Here is a 19,020-nt window from a genome sequence, read left to right on the forward strand (position 1 = left end):
AAAAATATGGAAAAGACAAACAGTCTTCGAAAAGGAGGGAGACCAATGCACCCATAGTATTATATTTGGAAATGTCACTGCCACACACACCTACTTTTCATTCAAAACTAAAGATAAACTTAGTACAGAAAAATTGACAATCCATGATAGTAAATTTTTTTTTTAATTTGGATAACACGTTAGTAATAGGTTTTACTACAGTGAGTTTATTTTCTTTTTCTTTCTTTCTTTCCTTTTTTATTTTTCGTTCTTGCTTCTTGATTTACTTTTTGCTTAATTACATCATTTACATGCCCTTAACATGCATCAGAAGCAATCAGAGAGGTGTTCCTACAAGAGGGAACAGAACAATAGAGTGACTCCAAGAGCTTTGGAATTTGATACCTAATGTAAAGCTGCATTTTGGGAAAAAAAAAAAAATTTGATGCCCACACACCAACAAAAAAAAAAGAGGAAAAAACATTGTAGTCAGCCTTTTAACAAAAAATTTTTTCCTTGCAATGAATGAAGACAAGAACAGAAATAAATAGATAACTCAGTACTTTCAAACTAAGGACTACATCTATCACTACCTAAACTGAAAGGTAATCATGGTTATGTTCAATAAAAAATTCAGATCAAAGGATGTCAGCGAGCAGATAATAGTTGTATATCCCACCAGTTGACGATGTTAGTCTATATCACCTGTTATATTGACCTCTATGATCAACTTGAGAAGAGGAATGTACAAACGCCAAGCAGACAAGGTCTTCATTACTATCAGCCATTATCTCCTGAGTTCAAATTAATTTTGCTGGTTCACTGCACTCTCCTGTCCTTGGAGGAGTGGAATCCACCATTGCACCTACCAGTTCATTGGAAAATTAATCTTATGTTGGGGAACCAGGGTCCATTTTATATGACAAGAAACAAGAAATAAACTTGAACATAAAATAGAAAATACTATGTACCAGAAACCTTTTTTTTTTAAAGTTCCATCAAAATCACTTCCCCTCTTAATATAATACCTATTTAAACATTAATTGTCCTAAAATCTTAACTAAAAAAAAAAAAACTATCAGATAAATCTCTGCTGTATATGACTATGACACATAAATGAATGTTCAACATCTGGTACACATAAGAGCATGTTCTCAGGGAAATGGGCAGGTCCCATATAACAATGGAAAATTTACTCCAGTTTTTCAAGTACATATAATGAAACAGAAACCCATCCAGCATTAAATAATATCTCTTTACAGCAAAGGGCACAATGTACAGCTGCAGTCATAATCAGATGTCACCAATGATGCTTCTATGCTTCCTTTTAAGTTTTAACAGAAACAATTTAAGTGAAGCAAAGGATTATCTTCTGGAATTTGGATTACGGTTGATTCCAAATGTGAACATCTTGACTTCTTTACAGCAGGAGATAGGTATTGAGGCAAAACACTGCCACGATGGCCTAAGCATGATAAGCCATCCAGAATGAAACTCAAAGCCTGATTTTTTTCACCTGACTTAACTCAGCCCAGCCAAAATTGGGCTGGCCCGAAATCTTATCTACTTTTTAACCAGCAAGCTATCACCTAAGTGCATGCCATAGCACCATTTTTTGCTTGAAGAATCGAAGCCCAATTGACAATTAAAGCTAGCTCCCTAATTTGTTTGTCATTGGCCCAAAACCGAGTTATCCAAATTTCTTAATTCTCATTGGTTTAAATTTTTTAAATATTAGATGTATTGCATTTAGAGAGAGAGAGAGAGAGAGATTAGGCAGGCAGGCCCAAAACATACCTAACCCAATTTGGAGCTGCCTTAAAATGGCTCAGCCCGAATGGGTCAGTTTTAACAGCTCTCAGATCATTCTATTTCACTAATAAAACCAAGCCACTTATTCTCAAAGCATAAACAGCACATAATGAAATGAGTACCATTGGTCCATTGCAACTGCAATTAGGCTAGAGGCTAAGCTATTTGTCTGGTGGGGAGAGAGGAAGGAATCTCAACTTAATTTTTCTTTTGATGAAAGAAGAAAGTTTATTGCTTGAATTATTTCATTCAGTTCACCCATTCAATAATCCAAGCTGGAAATATTTGTTCTCCATATGAGAAATGAACTCGGCAGAGATATAATATAAAACTATATATGTGTAAAGATATAACAACTTAGTGTTTGGGATACTTGGTATCAAAGCTTCTACGCCCATGTGTCAAGAGTTCAACCCCTGTTGTCCCTCATTCTTCTAAACCATAGTTATATTTCAGCACAAGAACAGATAGGCCTGGACATCGTCCATGCTTAAGTCCAAAAGGATCTTGTCTGAAAAGGTGTGTTAGGCACGAGCCTCAGCATCAGAATATGGTTTAGAAGTTTCATCTTCTCAATCTCTCAAGTTTCTTCCTTTCCCTACCATTTTTCCTGCAAGTCTAGTCTATTTTCATACAGATCCCTAACAGTGTGTTAGAAGTGTAATATAAAAAATCATTCATGTGTCATCATCACCTAACAACTTAAACTTTTGACATAGTTGATTCTTGATTGAACTAAAAAAAGCCACTTAATGAATAAATGCAGACACGTAAAAATTCTAATTGCAAACACGTTTTCATACCTTGATTTGACAGACACACAGCACTCTCAGCTGCTGCAGGTTTCAGAAACTCAGTATTGCAATTTGGTGCATCACTTGTTTTATCATGCCTTGAAACTTCAAAGTTGGAAATTGGCACATTTGTTTGATCATTGGTTTGGACTTCACCTTTGGAACTTATCACCTCATTTGCTCCGTCATTTTTCAAGTTTCCCCACAAGGATTTTGGTGTTTCATTATTTTCATTATTTCGATTCAAAAAAGCAGCTTCTGGTTCTGGGTTGGCAGAAACCTGCAGGATAGTCATGTATATATAAACGAAACCTTACAAAAGACCAGCCCAGCATTCCCAGGGATACACATTATTAGCTTGTCATCTATTATTTGGGAACATCACAAACAAACAAAGAGTCATTAACTCCAACTTGTGCATCATATCTTCTGAAGAGATTCATATTCTCAACACAGGATGGAGATCTTTCAACCAAATACACAACTAGATCCAAGCAAACCAACCCTCATTTGGAAACTCAGACAATGTCATCTCATCAAGAAAAAATCATAAGAAATATAGAATTGGACTAATTTACCCCATGACAAGAAAGGAAAAACATTGTCATTGTATACATATCCCAGAAATGTATTAAAAGAATTACATCAACCATAGTTCATAGGGATCCACCACTATATATATATATATATATATATCCATGGGGGAAGATTCTTCAGCAAAGTAGTAGAAATGAATCTCAAGATTATGCTAATAATTTATATGAAATAAGATATCATTTGCAAGGAGTATATATAATACAGTATCTCCTACAAAATAAAACTTCGTGAAAATCCAATAATCTCAGGAAGTACACGCTCTAACTTGCAGCAGTTCCAGCAATTTTAAAGAGAAGAAAATGTCTGATAATATAAATCATAACATTAAGACCAACTTCCTTTCAATAAGAAAGCTCAACTGAATCATTCTGTCAATAAATTTTTAATTAAAAGAATAATTCTATTGATCAATCTCTGCCAGGTGTACTTCAAAAAAAAAAAAAAAATTGGAAATCACTACCCAGACCTGCCTCTAGAATTCTAAATAACAGAAGGAAAACAACTTGACCTTATGAGTAGCAGAAGCATTGGCAGTTGTTCGGTCACTGGATATAAGTGCAGAAACAGCTTCAATGCGGTTTTCATGAGATTCTGTACTGTCTCCAGGAACTACTTGTCTATTTTCCATTTCATTTTGCTTAATCACTTTAGGAGTCTTTAATTTGTTAGGGTGTATCCCATTTGAGATAACACCATCAATTTCACCAGCAGTCCTTTTCCTGCTTTGAGAATCAAACATAAGTTAAAACAAACTTATATAAAAATGGATGCTTAATATTAGCAACACATTGAAAAGCGATAGAGAAGGAGAGAGAGGAAGAACTAAAGAAGACATACCTACTGGAAGTATGAGCAGCCGGGTGCAGAGAGTTAGGCTTGTTTAAAAACAGAATTCCACGAAGAGGTTTTCCATCAATAACAGTTTCAATAGTATATCCTTCTGAGATGTTTTCAGTAACCTTGGCTTCAAACATTTTCTTTCCAGGAGGCAGGGATTGATTTACTGGGATATTCTGTCTACCTGCATTTATGACGCTGGATATTTAGCTGTCCCCAAGTGGTACTTTGAAAAGTAAATAGTCAAACATCATTTCCATTCTTTTTGTCCTCCTAGCTATAATAATCAAAATCAAAATTTCCAGAGGGATCATTATTTTAGTCAACACTGACTTCCCATAACTACAGTCCATATCTAAGATTAATACATATTAGTTGGAAGAACTAGTTTTACACTGATACAAACTTGACTAGTTGAATATTACAGAGTTCAACTAAGAACACCAATTCTTAATGCCTTAAACTTAATTAGCCAAATGGCCCAAACCTCTGAATGTAAGCCCTAAGGTTGATAGGCTAAAAGCTTTAAATCACAGAGGTTTAAAGGAAAAACTAGACTTTTATGATATCCGTGAATCAAAAAAACTTTACATACAAAGGAAAATTCTTACTTGGCTGGCTATAATTCAACACTGACATGATCGGGCTAATATCAGCACCGACTCCATATCTAACCAGAACTTGATTTTGGCCAGGATTGAGATTCTGTTCTTGGCATTTCAGCTTCAATTGCTTCCTTAAAGATAGTTTCTCTGGTCTCTGTTCACTTTCCCTAGCAATCCCTAAAAGTCAGAAATATATCACAATTTGTTACATAATAATCTAGAGTAATACCAAAACTTTGGTTACTTTAGAAAAGTTAATAATTGCAAATACAAGACACTTTGCTGAACCTGTATATAGGTAATACATATCATCCAGGGCCTCAAGACTTTTATTACAACCACCGATGAACACAAGAACACCACCCTTAAACGGGTCTAAACAGTCACCAGCCACAGAAAATCTAGCAGAAGGACCATTGTTTGTAGTTGTAACATTTGTCCAAATACCAGTATCTACACCCAATCAGAAATGAAAGATGATGAGAGGAATACCATCTCAATATTGATAAACAAAACATGATTTATGCCACCACTTTCAGAACAGCAAACAAGAATTGATTACTTAAATTAACTATGTCTTTCTAACAAACGATAAATTACCAGGAATAAAATAGTCACTAAGACAACAATTTTGAAAAAAGTTGGAGCAAGTGACCCTTTAAAAGCTAAAATGACAAATGTGAAATTCTCATGAATCTCATCATCAATATGATCAAATATCTTCTCAGCAATTGAGAAAAGGATGTTGCGCCAATGAAATGTGTAGGAAAAAAAAAGGCTGTTAAAAGACACTATCTGGCACATCCACCTTTGCCCCATGAGTGTTAAATCCTCTACTAAGAAGGCAAGAAGTGTGATGAAAAAAAGGAGCAGTTACACTCACTAAGTTTCTGGTTTTCTTAACCTGTTAAACCACAGTATAACATGAACAAAAAAACACAAAAACATGTTGTATAAGCTATATTGAACATACCAACATCAAGCATATAAAGGTCATTGTAAAGATTTTGGGCATCTGTAAATCCACCAAATACAAACAAGTTCTTGCCGAATGAAACTGTAGAATGACCAGCTCGAGGCGGCAATAATTGGCCTGATGTACTCAGCTCCCTCCAAATTAGAGTATCTAAATTTTACAGAAGTTCCAAAGAAAATTGATAAATACCCTTTTACTATGCATTATTAATTATAAATTGTAATACAAATAGAACAATTATTAACACAAACAGAAGATAAAACAGCGATACCGGCATCAAGGATATGGACATCAGACAAATAATAATCATGTCCATCTTCACCCCCTATCACAATAATTTTGTTTTTCCAAGATGAGCAAGTGTGGCTATCACGAGGAGATGGTGGAGAGCCTGATGTTGTAGCAAACTTCCAAACAAACGTCTCTACAAGTGAAAGAGCGAAAAGGAATGATCAGCATATTCCACATCTGATCCATTAATCAAAAGCAACAGACAAATGTCCAATGCAAATGTAAATGAAAGAGGAAAATAAATAGAAAACCAACTAAGATGTTCAAAAGCTCAGCCTTTAAGTACTCCAAACCCAGCATCCCTACTTCTTACTGAGTAAGCAAACCATAGCTCTCTCATTTCATTCACATTTCAAGATTGAAATTATAATCAGCCTCTACAAGCACGCCATGCAGTATGACTATTCCAAGTTCTAACAAGTGTTTTGAAAAATAATTAACAAGATAGGAAATCCTAGTCAATTTCATTTATAAATTGTGTAGCAAACTAGCTTGATCAATAACTGGCAGTATTATAGAGGAAAATCACCTGTATTCAATATGTAAAGATCATTGTAGTAGACCTCATTATTATTATCTGCAGATTTTCCACAACCACCAAAGATGAATAGCCGTTTGCCAACAACTGCTGCACTATGACCTTCACGTGCTTCTGGCCCTTCTCCTCTTATAGTTGGAGAAATCCATGTATGTGAAGCTAAAATGATTTAACATCAGTGAATCAAATAGTAAAGAGACAAAGAGCATGTAACTAGGCGTAGCTGCTAATATTTTCAGATTTTAACTTTAGCAGTAGTTTTCACAATCGTCATCCAAGAAAAGTGCAGGACCAGAACTGTACAGGCTATACATAGACCATTCAACTTCAACTAAACACCATAAATTTAGGCTTTTGAAGGCAAAATGGGTATAGAAATTAGGCCAACAAACTCATATAGATATCAGAAAGATGACTCACAAGTGTCTAATATGTGCAAATCCTTCAGTGGGTTCATCCCATCTGTACCTCCAAACACAAATAGATTATCCCCAATGGCTGTGCAAGTATGGCTGTCCCTTGGAGTAGGTGAGGATCCTTTTATAGCTGGTTGGCTCCAAGTCTGCTTGACTGCAAATCAGCAACCAGGATTGAGAAAACAAAGAATACCCACATTATCTTGCCAGAGTACTAGAACAAATGCATAAAAAAAATCAAAGGCCAAGAACAAAAGTATAAAATAATGTAATACACACTGGTCACTACAACATCAGCTACAAAACAAGTATCAATTTTTCAGTTCCACATCCGTTTCAAAACCTATAAACAGAAAAACAAATTTGGAAAGAGACTATTTGGCTCAAAATAGAAGAGCTTTTGTTCAACTAAAAAAAAAAACTATAAGGCCTCAAAAAATCATGATAATAAATAAAAAAATACAAAACTCTAGAAAAACATGAGCTTTTAATAGGAATCATGACAGCATGCAACCAGAGCAAAAATGCTAACCGATATGTCAAGAATCTGCCATCGAATAATAAAAAATGGAAAGAAAAAAAAAATAGAGAGAAAAGCACTACTGCAATAAAAATATTACTACCCGGATATTGAAAAAATTTCAAAAATTCTTCTCAGAAGAGAAAGTAAACAACAATGCCAAATCAAGGTGCCATAAATTCCAGACAAACATATAATATGATTTAAAAATAAAAATAAAAATTGGGAAACAGAAGAGAAATAGAAGCAGAGCGAAGAGTGAACCCACCAGTGTCAAAGACATGGACTTGGTTGGTCTGACAGTTATGTTTGCCGTAACCACCGAAGACATAGACAAGTCTTCCACCTTTAATAGCGTTGCAGGTGTGTCCCCACCTCTTCCCTGGCCCACAAACCTCACTTTGTCCTCCTCCTCCTCCTCCTCCTCCCTCTATGGCTATGGGGTTCACCTGAACCTTTTCCCACCTCATTTTCGAGAATACAAAGGAACCAATTTGCTGAGGAAAACTCACCACCCCCCTAATAAAATAAAATTAAAAACAGAAACTTTCTCTAATTTTTTAATTCGAAATATGGGAAAGAAGAAATGGGGGTGGGAAATAAGCGAAGGTAAAATCAAATCAGAGAGAAGATTTGGCATGCAAATAAGAAAAATATAATAAAAAGTGTCATATCACAGAGAGAGTGAAACCTGTTTTGCTGATAGAGCCGAGGCCAGTAAAAATATAAAATAAAAAATCCAATCTGAATAGGGAGTGAGTGAATCTGATTAGGGACGAGTCTTAATGTAACACGTGGGAAATTTAATGTCGTCCGATCAGAAAAATGTGAAACGTGGCATCTGTAATAGTTGTTGGATTTATGGTTTGTTTCTTCTCATTGTTTTTTTTTTTTTCTGCAACTTTCTCTTCTTTCTTTTTTAGGTTTTTTTCTTGTTTCTTTGGAGGGATTAGTATTTTTTATTTTTTATTTTTTTATAAATCACGGATATTTTTTACATGAGACAATCATATTCGAAATTGGTTTAAATTTAAAATTTTAAATCTCTCCCAAAATAATATTGGAGAGGATCGTATTTATCCTTTTAAAATATATAAAATTATAATATTTTATGCTGAGAGAAAGAATTATACAAAAAAAAAATCATGTTGAAAAAAAATTAATTTAAATATTAAATAAAGAATAATTGTTTTAACTAAAATAATTATTCTTTAAGAAGATACATATTTTTCTAAGGGAGCGTTTGGTTGAGGAAATTTTTTTTGAATACTAAAGAAATGTAATTGATAGGAAAATGGTTGAAAAATGAGTTTGGTAGGAAAATGTAAAAAAAGTTGTTTGTTTAGAAAAAAATTAAACCCGGCAAATTAGGTAAGATTTATAAAGTCTATGTTTGGTTTGAGGTAAAATATAGATAGGAAAATAACTTCAAATTACAAATATAATCTCATAAAAAAAGTGAAACCTTGGCATTTTAGACGAGAGTATTTGAGTCTACTAGTAGGTTGCTTTTTTGCCATTTAGCTAGCTAAATGTAAAATACCATCTTCAAGTTGTCTTTCTAAATAGTAACTTTGTCTTGCTTTCTATTCTATGAACAAATAAGAAATGCTACGCAAATACAATACATAGAAATTTTTTGTAAAACCTTCTACCAAACATTGCTTTCTTACTTGCCAATTTTATTTGCATAGGTAAATTTTAAAAAATCTTCAACCAAACACCAGAGAAAAATAACTGAGAAACTGATAATGAAAGGAAACTTGCTCCGTCTTTGATTATTATTTTTTAATATTACTCTTCGTCCCTCATGCAACATTTGTTTAAGCTTAAAGTTCGTAATGTTAATTGAAATTAATTGGTTAATTATATGTAAGGTGGAGGAATTCTTCAATGTTGTCAAAATAAAAAGTTTCGTGATCTATGATAATGCCTATCAATTATTTCTTATTTTTACTTTTTTCAATGTACAACTAATGTGATATACATTTTTTACTCACACAAAAAAAAATCTTTTTATAAGGGCAATTAAAATTCTCTCGTTTGATTATGTCAATATAAGTATACTAAAAAATAAAGATAAATAAAAAATTATATTATATGATATAACATAGCTTTCCTAATTCCTATACACACTTGAGAAAAGAGAGGAGAAATAAAAATCAAGTGATGGGACCCACAGAAAATTATGTGTGTAGAAAAGTTATGTTATATCATGGAACATAACAAACATAAAAACCAAAAAATAAAGATTTTAGTAATGAAATATTTTAGGAAAATAAAAGTGTCATATTATATGATACAACTTCTTTTTCCTACACACTCTAAAGATGTGGGACCCACTTCAATTTTTTTTCTTTGCAATAGGACCCACAATATTTATGTGTTTATGACATGACACAAAAAATCTCATGCAATATTATATTCATAAAACCCAGATGAAATTCAAAACTCATAGGAGGCATCTGGTACAGGAGAAAAAAAAATTTACATGAGAAATACAATTACTAGGAATATAATGGGAAAGTAATTTTGGTAGGAAAGTTAAAAAAAAGTTATTTGGTAGGCCAAAATATTACCGAAAAAATTAGGTTACATTTTCTGAGTCTATGTCTGGTTGAAGGTAAAATATTGATGAGAAAATGGAATAAAATTACCAAACTAACTATTGACTAAATACAAAGAAGACTCTCTCTTCATCTTTCTTTTGACATGTTTTTTGAGAAGGAATATTTGTGGCCATTGCTTTTTTTCTACTTTTTGGTTTGATAGGAAAATGAGAATACCATCCTCTGAAGTGTAAAATTTTACACACAAACTGAGATTGTTATACAAATTCAAATGATAGACAAATTTCTTAAAATCTCCTACCAAACATACTCAACTAAAAAACTCATCTCAACTTTTTTAGTTATCCTAAAATAAACCTCTTACCAAACACGTCCTATTTATTTTTGAAATATATGTGCTTAACATTTCAATATTTGTTTTGACTATTCGTCGAATGAACACCCTAAACTGTTTTACATAGCGAGAACACAACTCTTTGGGTCTTTGAGAATTTTATAACCTATAACTTCGCTTTTTAAAATATGTGCTTAACATTTCAATGTTTGTTTTGACTAGATCTTTTTCATTTATAGGTAGCTTAAAAAAATTACCTTTGTTATCAAAAAAAAAAAAAAAAAAAAAAAATTACCTTTGATCCTATTAATAATGTATAGAAATGTGATTTTTAAGTAACTGAAAGAAGATTTCCTGTTAGAAAGCTGTGATTCAGTCAAATTAAATTGATTAAATAAATTTAACTCTAACATAAGAATAAAAAATATTACTCAACATGTCAATCGTTGATTTTATTTAATAATTAATAATTAATTAACAAGCATAAAAAAATAATACTTTTTCTTTCTTACCCTCCCCCCATATAATGCGATTATTTAGTTGTATTCAATATATGAACATCCATCGATCCATTATTATCCTTCTGTAGAATATAATACGGTGTTAACAAATTACTTTTTTAGATGTTAAAGGGGTTATCATGTTTCATTGTTAGATGATAAATGGTTAATATTTCTTTCGAAAAAAATTCTGTCATTTTAAATTAGAAAAAAAGATACACAATGAAAATCATAAAAAGAAAAATGTAAGATTTGTTTTTAAATTTTAAATAAAATAATCACCCTTTAAAAGAACAAACATTTCCCCCAAATAAAATATCTTTTTAAAAAAAAAAAACCTAAAAAACAAACACTAAATTTTTGTAACTAATATGTGCTTGTAAAGCAGCCTAGTACTGTTAGCAATTCAAATTTAACCCAATAACTTCACAACAATAGATAACATCAACGACTCATTCAATAGTAATAAGCAAATAAAAATTCCGTTTTGCAGAGGTATGAAAAAGGATTTAGAATCTTCCTTTCCGAACTCGTGCCCAAGCTATGGCTGCAACTGCCGCACCCCCTAAATGTGCAGATCCTGATATTCTAGTGTCTCCCTACAATTTGAAAACCATTAAATATTTTTAATAATTCCTCCTTGGAATGAACAGGGAGAAGTGGAGTTCAAAAGATAGTATCTTTAGGATAGGCAGGCCTCAATTAATTCGCTAGACACAAAGGTGATGACAAACATTACAATGTATCGAAGTGATTATATATATATATATATATATATATATATATATATATATATGTGTGTGTGTGTGGGGAAGATTATATTTATAAACTTTTTGTTTACAAACTCTTACAAACTACACTAAGATATGACCGGTCATACCTTAATCAAGAGTGTATGACCGGTCATACTTAGTGTAATTTGTAAAAAAAGTTTATAAACAGATCATTTCCATATATATATATATATATATATATATATATTATATCTTCATTCCTTTTTTTCCTATCCAGCCATGCATAGAAAAGAGGATTAATCTCTGCAGACGACTAAGGCGTTAACTAAAGTTTGAGGAGGAAAGGTGGCGGTTTCACTGAAGAGGTCTAAGGCATCAATATGGTAACAAAAAAGTAGTGGTTTATACAGAAATTGCATAACATAGGACAGACCTACTGGATGGCATAAATTTGATAACATTTTGTAGAAATTATTTTGATGCCATTGAACCAGTAGTTAGAACTTAGGACTATGGCATTTGATCATTTCTCTAAAACTAAGCTACTCAAGATGGATAATGCTATGAAAATTAGTAAACACAAAATAAGAAGCTTGAGAAAGTCCACCATACCGTTTTCATCCTCAGCATATCTTTCCAAATCAAGAAGATGCCCTTAATTACAATAATTTATAAGACAAAAGAAAAGGATATGTGAGTATCCACGTTATAAAAGTCATAGTTTTGAACCAGCACTAGGTTGAGAAGAGCTTACAAACAAGATTGCAGGAATAGGTAAAAAAAATTCCAAGTAAAGGGTTGCTTTTGGAAAGAGGAATATGTCAAGCAGCATAACTGCATTCAAAGCTCCACTTGCCCCCTAATCATTAGCAAGTTTTAGTTAAATTAATATCAGACAGTGACTTTAAGCAATGTCACTAGTGATACAATACAAGCAAATAGTAATTTTCAATGCCTAAGCAAAAAATAACTAGATAATCTAACTATAATTCGATAGAAACAATTTTAACTTTTCAAGAAAAAATTGAAGAAAATAGACATTTCCCGCAACTAGGAGAACTTAATAGTCTAATGGTCAGCATATACTTGATTAATAATGACAGGCGATGACAAATATCTACATAACGGTGTGTGCTACAAAGGTACTAGAAACAAAGTTTGGAACCCAAAATGGAATGAAATCATCAACTACATTGAATCTTACACCAGAAAGGAACATTCTATCATGCCATGCTAAGTACCCATGATATATTTATTACATTTATGTAGTAACATCCTCTTTCATTTAATTTCTGGATAGAAAGATCTTCAAGGAAATCAAAAAAGATTAAAAGTAGATATAATTCCTTGAAAACGCATTGCACATCAAAAACGTAGTTGACTAGTCCCACCAAGAACATCCGTTATCACAAAACACGGTCTATATTCCCTGAAGAATAGGAGTTAATTATAGAATAGTTACTAAAAGCTTACCATCAACGGGTTCATGAATCTCCAGCCCTGTTGCAAACAAAATGCAGAGAAACGTTAAAGCTCACTGAAAAATGTTTAAGTTCAAACCAAGACGAGAATAAGTATTTACTTTTGCTTATATGTTAAAGAAATTTATCACTAGTCACCTTAGGCACAAAATATGTTTATTACCATTTGTATACTATGTTAAAACAATCCCTTTTTTTTTCTCTTTCTCAGTCTTCCTTTCAAAATGCTCAATTATGGATGTTACTTTTGAATCATATGTACTCAACATTTCTTAAGAAAAAATTTAGCTTTTAAAGATTCAAGTTACAGGTATATCAAAATGAAAGTAAAATCTAGAAATTCATATATGAATAGGTTGTGATTGAATAATTAGCATATTAATTACTAAATTTTCTAGTTGCTAAGTTAGGCTTGACAGGGACCTTTGATGTTTGTGCCTCATAGGCTTGATGCACAAAGTAAAAAACAGAACCACCCACTGCCCCAGCAAGATACAGCTTCAGCAGAAATTCAGGTCCAAAATTTCTTCCAATCTGCCCATAGCCCAATGGAAAAAAAGTTAAAAGAGTAATGGAACAAATATTCGTTAAAGAAAAGAAGCTTGAAAGAAGGAAATTTATCTATTAAGTGATGGTATCTGACTTAAGCTAAAATTCTTAGCAAGCCAAGCTATATGTTAATAACAAATAATTAAATCCACATTTACTGGGTGTGACAAAAAGGAAAGGGGGACGAAAAAGGCATTACATAAACAAAAAATATTTTAGGAAACCAACAGAAATCAGTCCCACAAGTTTTTTAAGGGACTCATTAAACTACAAATTCAATTTCCAAAGTGTTGGGTTTTTCCTCCTTTTCCTTTTGCCTTTCCCTACAATCTTTTAGAAAAGGAAACACTGCTGACTGCAGTTCCTAAATTTCAACCTAAACACATAGATAGCAAGAAACTATAAACTGAATGAGTCCTAATTTACTAATCACAATGGGTACATAAGACTATAAAACTATAAAAAGACAAATATGAAACTTAAGGCATATCCAGTAATATAACTGAAAACCGAAAAGAACAAATGAAATGGCATAATACAACACGATATATAGTAGATATAAGATTAAAAGATTTATATTTATTATATTCAAGGTATTTATTTATAAGTGACATAAACAAATTTCAAGAGACCGAAAATCTGGAAGTGTCACACGAATGCACAAGCCTAATAATCTAGCAAAGCCTAAGAACTTCAATATATGATATGTTTCTTCTCAAAACTATTTCCTTTCCGAGAATTCAATATCTGACTCAATTTCATAAAAATGTGACAAATTATTCTTTGCTTTAGGTTAATGTCTATTGTCTACACACCAACCCAAACAATATATTAGTTGATACATATATAAAAAAGAAAAGGAGAAGATAATGAAAAAAGAGACGAGAGAAATAATGACCAAAAATACAATTCAAGAACGGGCCACCGCACATTCATTCCAAAGAAGTAGAGCCCAAGCATGTTGAAAAATAGATGCGGGAAATCTATGTGACTGAAAGAACTGGTAATCAAAGTATGCAAACGTCCACTCTTAAAATTGTCGAAAGAGACCTGTTCACAGAAAAAAATTGGATTAGCAGTCTTGATAAGTTAAATCCAAACAGACAATAACATTGAGACAACCCATTTCCCAACTCCATCTTTCAACAATTGGTAAAGTGCCAGACCATCATCACTGTAAGTTTGATGAAATCTATACAATGTGTTTCACAGTATCTCCAACAAATAAACTTCAACTTGAAAATTAGATATTATGGCTATTACGAATTATTTGAAGCCTCAAAAACCTTGTATTTTCTCTCTCTATCCTCAACAAAAATAAGAAACTGGAATGAAAAGTCCATAGTTATACATCACACGACTATAACACTATCTCGTTATGAAGAATTTCCGACGAAACTTTTAATACACCGACAACACAGGTGGGAGTGCCATAAAAAGCAAAGGTCAAGTAAATAATATCTACAATTACAAGCGGCATCATCAAGTTGATCAAATTTATAAATAAAGAAACTCACAGTAAAGTTTTTTATCATAAACTCTTCATCTGCTATCTTCCATAATATATAAACAGCAATGTTAGCTACAATCAAGCCCGAAACCATGTCAGAAGGTGTTAGCCTCTGGAACCATGATCTCCTGCAAACAGGAGAAAAAATATTATTGACATGACCATATTATATGTAAACCATCTAAATATGTTTACTAAAAATCATGGCTTTTGTACATAGCATTACTAGAGGTAATTTTTTTATTTATATGCCCTGATTGAAGAAGAGTGAGAAGAAAATTCAGAGTTTCACCAGCATAAAGCATAAACATTTCACCAGAGAAACAACAATAATTTTGTGCATAATTATCTACCATTTCCAATTTGATTTACAGGCACAATGAAGATGCAAGAAGACTGCAATATATTACAAGTCCAGTAACGAAAAGTTGCACATCATATAAAAAGGGTTGAAACTTGAAAATAGCAATAAAATGTAAACAATCAAGATTTCACGGTAGAGATGCAAGAAATAGAAGAATAGGAAGGACGAGCTACAATGCATAAAACATTTTAACTTTAGTATAATAAAGCACATGTAAATACTAATAAGCACAAGAATTAAGTGACGAGACTTGAAATTGTCAAATTTGACACTCAGAAGGTATTGGCCTTCATGCTGCACATTGTATGCTTAATTCTTCCATAAATAGCAAGTAGTTACAAACACTTTTAATATTGATAAAAAAAATAAAGTTTGAAAAATTGATTTTTCAATTTACAGGATTTAAAGAGTGAATTATCTCGTCTGAATAGGCAACAACTAGTTTAGAAAAGTTCTTCTGTAATGGTGAGATGAACTGAGATTTCCAAGAATGCATAACCATGTAATGTTTCAGTACTGTTAGGCTAACATATATAGAAATTCAAATTTCGACGTGGAAAACAAACCAGAATAGTATAAGCCTGTGCAACTGCAAACAAGTAATGCATTGCAACCCTAATCCTAGAAGCAGTGAGAGTAACCATAAGAATTTAAAAACCAAGAAAGTGAGACATGTAGCATAATCTTAAAATGATAATGTGATATCACTCATTCACTCACATTATCAAGGTGATTTACGGGGAAAAAAAACTATTTCCTTTTGTGGAGGGGGAAGATAACTGGAAAGAATATCAAACAAAAGTCTACATGTTAGTTGCTCACATTTATAAGAAACGGTAAGTTCTCTCTAACAAGTTGTCAAAAAAAAGGTTATTACTTATTAGTGATTGAACACTTTTTGGTATAGGTGTCAAAACTATAAAAAGCTTTCTCTCTCTTTTAGCAACATTTTCTTAAATATGATATCATTAATTATAACGAGGATAACTCAAAATAGTTATTGCTAGTTGCTACTTCATTAATGCTCCTGCAGTAATTTCACAATGAGGAGTGAATGTAAAGAAACACTTCAACCCAAAACCTTAAGGTGTTGGGTGAGAACCTTTTTAATGGTTTATATTATTCTCTAACACCCCCTCACGCAAGAGCCCTTTGAGCTTGAAGCATGAGTATTATATAGGCCTGATTTTTGGTTTACCTTGTGCTTATTTTAATTCCACTAGAAAGTGGAGGGGCGGTGAAAATCGAAATCGTGACCTTGTGATCACTGAAGCTTTGATACCATGTAAAGAACCATATCAACCCAAAACCTTAAGATGTTGGGTGAGGGTCTTTTTAATGGTTTATATTATTCTCTAACAGTGAAACTGATTTCAAACCCTCAAAATTTTACTTTTGGCAAGAAAAACAGTAGCAAGGATAGGTTACTCCAAAACTCAGTTAGGGCGCTAGTGTCATGACTTGGACTGATGACCCCAAGAGGGATTACTAGTCAAAGGTTCACCCAAGGGGGAGATTTGAAACCACGCACATGGGGAGTAAGTGGGAGGGGGTTCCTAAAGAATCTGATTCTTAATCTATGACACTTCCAAACGCAATTACAAAACATGGTTAAAACTAAATGGCTCCACTTGAACTTTAAAGTGTCTTCTATCAGACTGTCACCAATAAATGAAGGCTCGTGCAAGCCCCATTATTGGAGGAAATTCCTAATAAAGCCACGAAAGCTTTACGTACGATCACAAGAAGCAATGCATAGAATCATCAGTATAGAAATTGGTCAAATCAAAGCTAAAAAAATTACATATTTTTGGTACGACGACCCAAATGACCATTGAATAACGAAGTAAAATCAGACATGTAATATGTACTCTAGTTCTCTCTCTCACACACACACAAAACAAACAAAAAAAAAAAAAACAAAAAAAAAAAACAGAAGCAAAAATCTCATAAACCCTGATTAAACCTCAGTCAGGGTGAAAATGAGAATTGTTAACCTCAACCTAAAACAAAAAACATGAACCAGTTATGATGTTCATTTCATTTATAATCTGACGGAACATTACCAACCACGCCGCCGGTAAAAATCATAATTTTGGTAGAAAATGAAGCTCAGGCGAGAAAAATGAACTATGGGAAGGCTGGGCCTGCAATCTAGAAGGCTTCTGGCGGAGATCCTCTGGAGAGCATTGCGCGAGTTCAACGCGAACTGCTGCTGCACGATCATTGGTTGGGAGAGAAACCCGCGAATTTTGGTCGAAAGGTTGTGATGGGAGGGCCATGACTGAAAATGACGACGAAGTGGGTGAGTGAGAAAAGAGGGAGAAATGTTGTAATGCCCTAACTCTAGTTTGGGGATAGAGGATAAGGGGATGTGAGAATGAGTGTTGAAGATACGTTGAGAAAGATTGGGTTGGTGACGATGATGATGGTGTGTGACTAGTTTGCGAAGAAAGCTCTGCATCTTTTTTTTTATTTTATTTTATTTTTTTTGGGGTCAGCCTCACAGGGAACAAGGAGATAGGTAAAAGATTTGTTTAAATTTATTTTGCTGTTTGGTGTATTTTTTGTCATGAACTCATGGCCATTTTTTGATTTGGGTTATAAAATTTTTGGGAAAGTAATTCATAAGAATCTTATGAAATATTTTCTGTTTTGAATTATTTTTATGAACTTTCCTATCGTGCTAAACCGTTTCATTCATGTATTAAATATGATAGTATCTCATTTATTGAAATTAAATTTGAAAATAAGTTGATTCCTTTAATAAAATTAAAAAGAAACAAGAAAATTGAATCAAAAAGGGGGTTGGTAGACTTTAAAATAATAATATAGGTGAAATGAGACATTGCCAGGTATATCACATTTTTATTTTGACAAATTTTCTTATTTGCAAGCTTTATTATAATTATTACGTCGCACTAGGAAATAACAACTTTTACTACATATACACCAAAGAGGAGAGAGAAAATGAGATGAGAAGGAAAAAAAAAATACGTGGATCCATTTTTTTTGTTGTGTTTGCGGGACTATTCTAATTTTCGTTTAACATAATATTTATAAAACCTTTATTATAAATACTCTAAAAATTAATAAAGTTGGGGATAGTGTGCGTACATCTTTGTTTTTAATCTAATGTCATTATTAAGAGTGTTAATGGGTCAAGCGGGCCGAGTTTTGATCTTAAAAAGTTAAGTTTGTGTTTAAAAATATCAAACTGGCCTAATCTGTAACTTGTTATGAATATTTCTGTTTTGAATTATTTTTATGAACTTTCCTATAGCATTAAATGGTTCCATTCACATATTAAACATGATAGTATCTCATTTATTGAAATTAAATTTGAACATAAGTTGATTCCTTTAATAAAATTAAAAAGAGAAATGAATCAAAAATGGAGTTGGTAGACTTTAAAATAATAATATAGGTGAAATGAGATATTGTCAGGTATATCACATTTTTGTTTTGACAAGGTTTCTAAGTTGCAAGCTTTATTATAAGGGTTGTATAATTATCATGTCGCATTAGGAAATAACAACTTTTTCTACGTATACACCGAAAGGGAGAGAGAAAATGTGATGAGAAAAAATTATGTGAACCCATTTTTTCGTTG

General features: G+C 32.6%; 2 protein-coding genes across 2 annotated transcripts; both read right to left on the minus strand.

The window, feature by feature from the left end:
* Positions 1 to 509: 509 nt before the first annotated feature.
* On the minus strand, positions 510 to 7,968 carry LOC133308340 (tip elongation aberrant protein 1-like). Its single transcript, XM_061508953.1, has 11 exons — positions 7,634 to 7,968; positions 6,850 to 6,999; positions 6,421 to 6,588; positions 5,872 to 6,024; positions 5,598 to 5,750; positions 4,913 to 5,077; positions 4,631 to 4,801; positions 4,020 to 4,203; positions 3,691 to 3,901; positions 2,595 to 2,865; positions 510 to 844 (listed from the first exon to the last, which is right to left on the minus strand). The coding sequence occupies exons 1-11, from the start codon at positions 7,833 to 7,835 to the stop codon at positions 780 to 782; spliced, it is 1,893 nt and encodes a 630-aa protein (XP_061364937.1). The 5' UTR covers positions 7,836 to 7,968; the 3' UTR covers positions 510 to 779.
* Positions 7,969 to 11,103: 3,135 nt separating this feature from the next.
* LOC133308357 (RHOMBOID-like protein 12, mitochondrial) lies at positions 11,104 to 17,871 on the minus strand. Its single transcript, XM_061508979.1, has 8 exons — positions 17,474 to 17,871; positions 15,051 to 15,171; positions 14,464 to 14,583; positions 13,408 to 13,518; positions 12,977 to 13,003; positions 12,258 to 12,362; positions 12,116 to 12,157; positions 11,104 to 11,368 (listed from the first exon to the last, which is right to left on the minus strand). The coding sequence occupies exons 1-8, from the start codon at positions 17,869 to 17,871 to the stop codon at positions 11,279 to 11,281; spliced, it is 1,014 nt and encodes a 337-aa protein (XP_061364963.1). The 3' UTR covers positions 11,104 to 11,278.
* Positions 17,872 to 19,020: the final 1,149 nt, after the last annotated feature.

This window comes from Gastrolobium bilobum, unplaced genomic scaffold (genome assembly GCF_033153095.1).
Source record: "Gastrolobium bilobum isolate Gb01-03AN ecotype WA unplaced genomic scaffold, APGP_CSIRO_Gbil_v1 utg10772, whole genome shotgun sequence".
Lineage (NCBI taxonomy): Eukaryota > Viridiplantae > Streptophyta > Magnoliopsida > Fabales > Fabaceae > Gastrolobium > Gastrolobium bilobum.

Bases quoted from the DNA above. Each gene is read 5' to 3' on its own strand.
- LOC133308340 (XM_061508953.1), bottom strand. From the start codon at position 7,835: ATGAGGTGGGAAAAGGTTCAGGTGAACCCCATAGCCATAGAGGGAGGA. The intron at 4,802-4,912 runs GTTCAGCAAAGT...TCTGACTTTTAG, and splicing joins TATGTATTACCTATATACAG to GGATTGCTAGGGAAAGTGAA. The intron at 845-2,594 runs GTATGAAAACGT...ATGAACTGGTAG, and splicing joins TGTGTGTCTGTCAAATCAAG to GTGCAATGGTGGATTCCACT.
- LOC133308357 (XM_061508979.1), bottom strand. From the start codon at position 17,871: ATGCAGAGCTTTCTTCGCAAACTAGTCACACACCATCATCATCGTCAC. The intron at 13,519-14,463 runs GTGCGGTGGCCC...GGCTATGGGCAG, and splicing joins TCTACTTCTTTGGAATGAAT to ATTGGAAGAAATTTTGGACC. The intron at 12,363-12,976 runs GTAAGCTTTTAG...GCTAATGATTAG, and splicing joins GATTCATGAACCCGTTGATG to GGGGCAAGTGGAGCTTTGAA.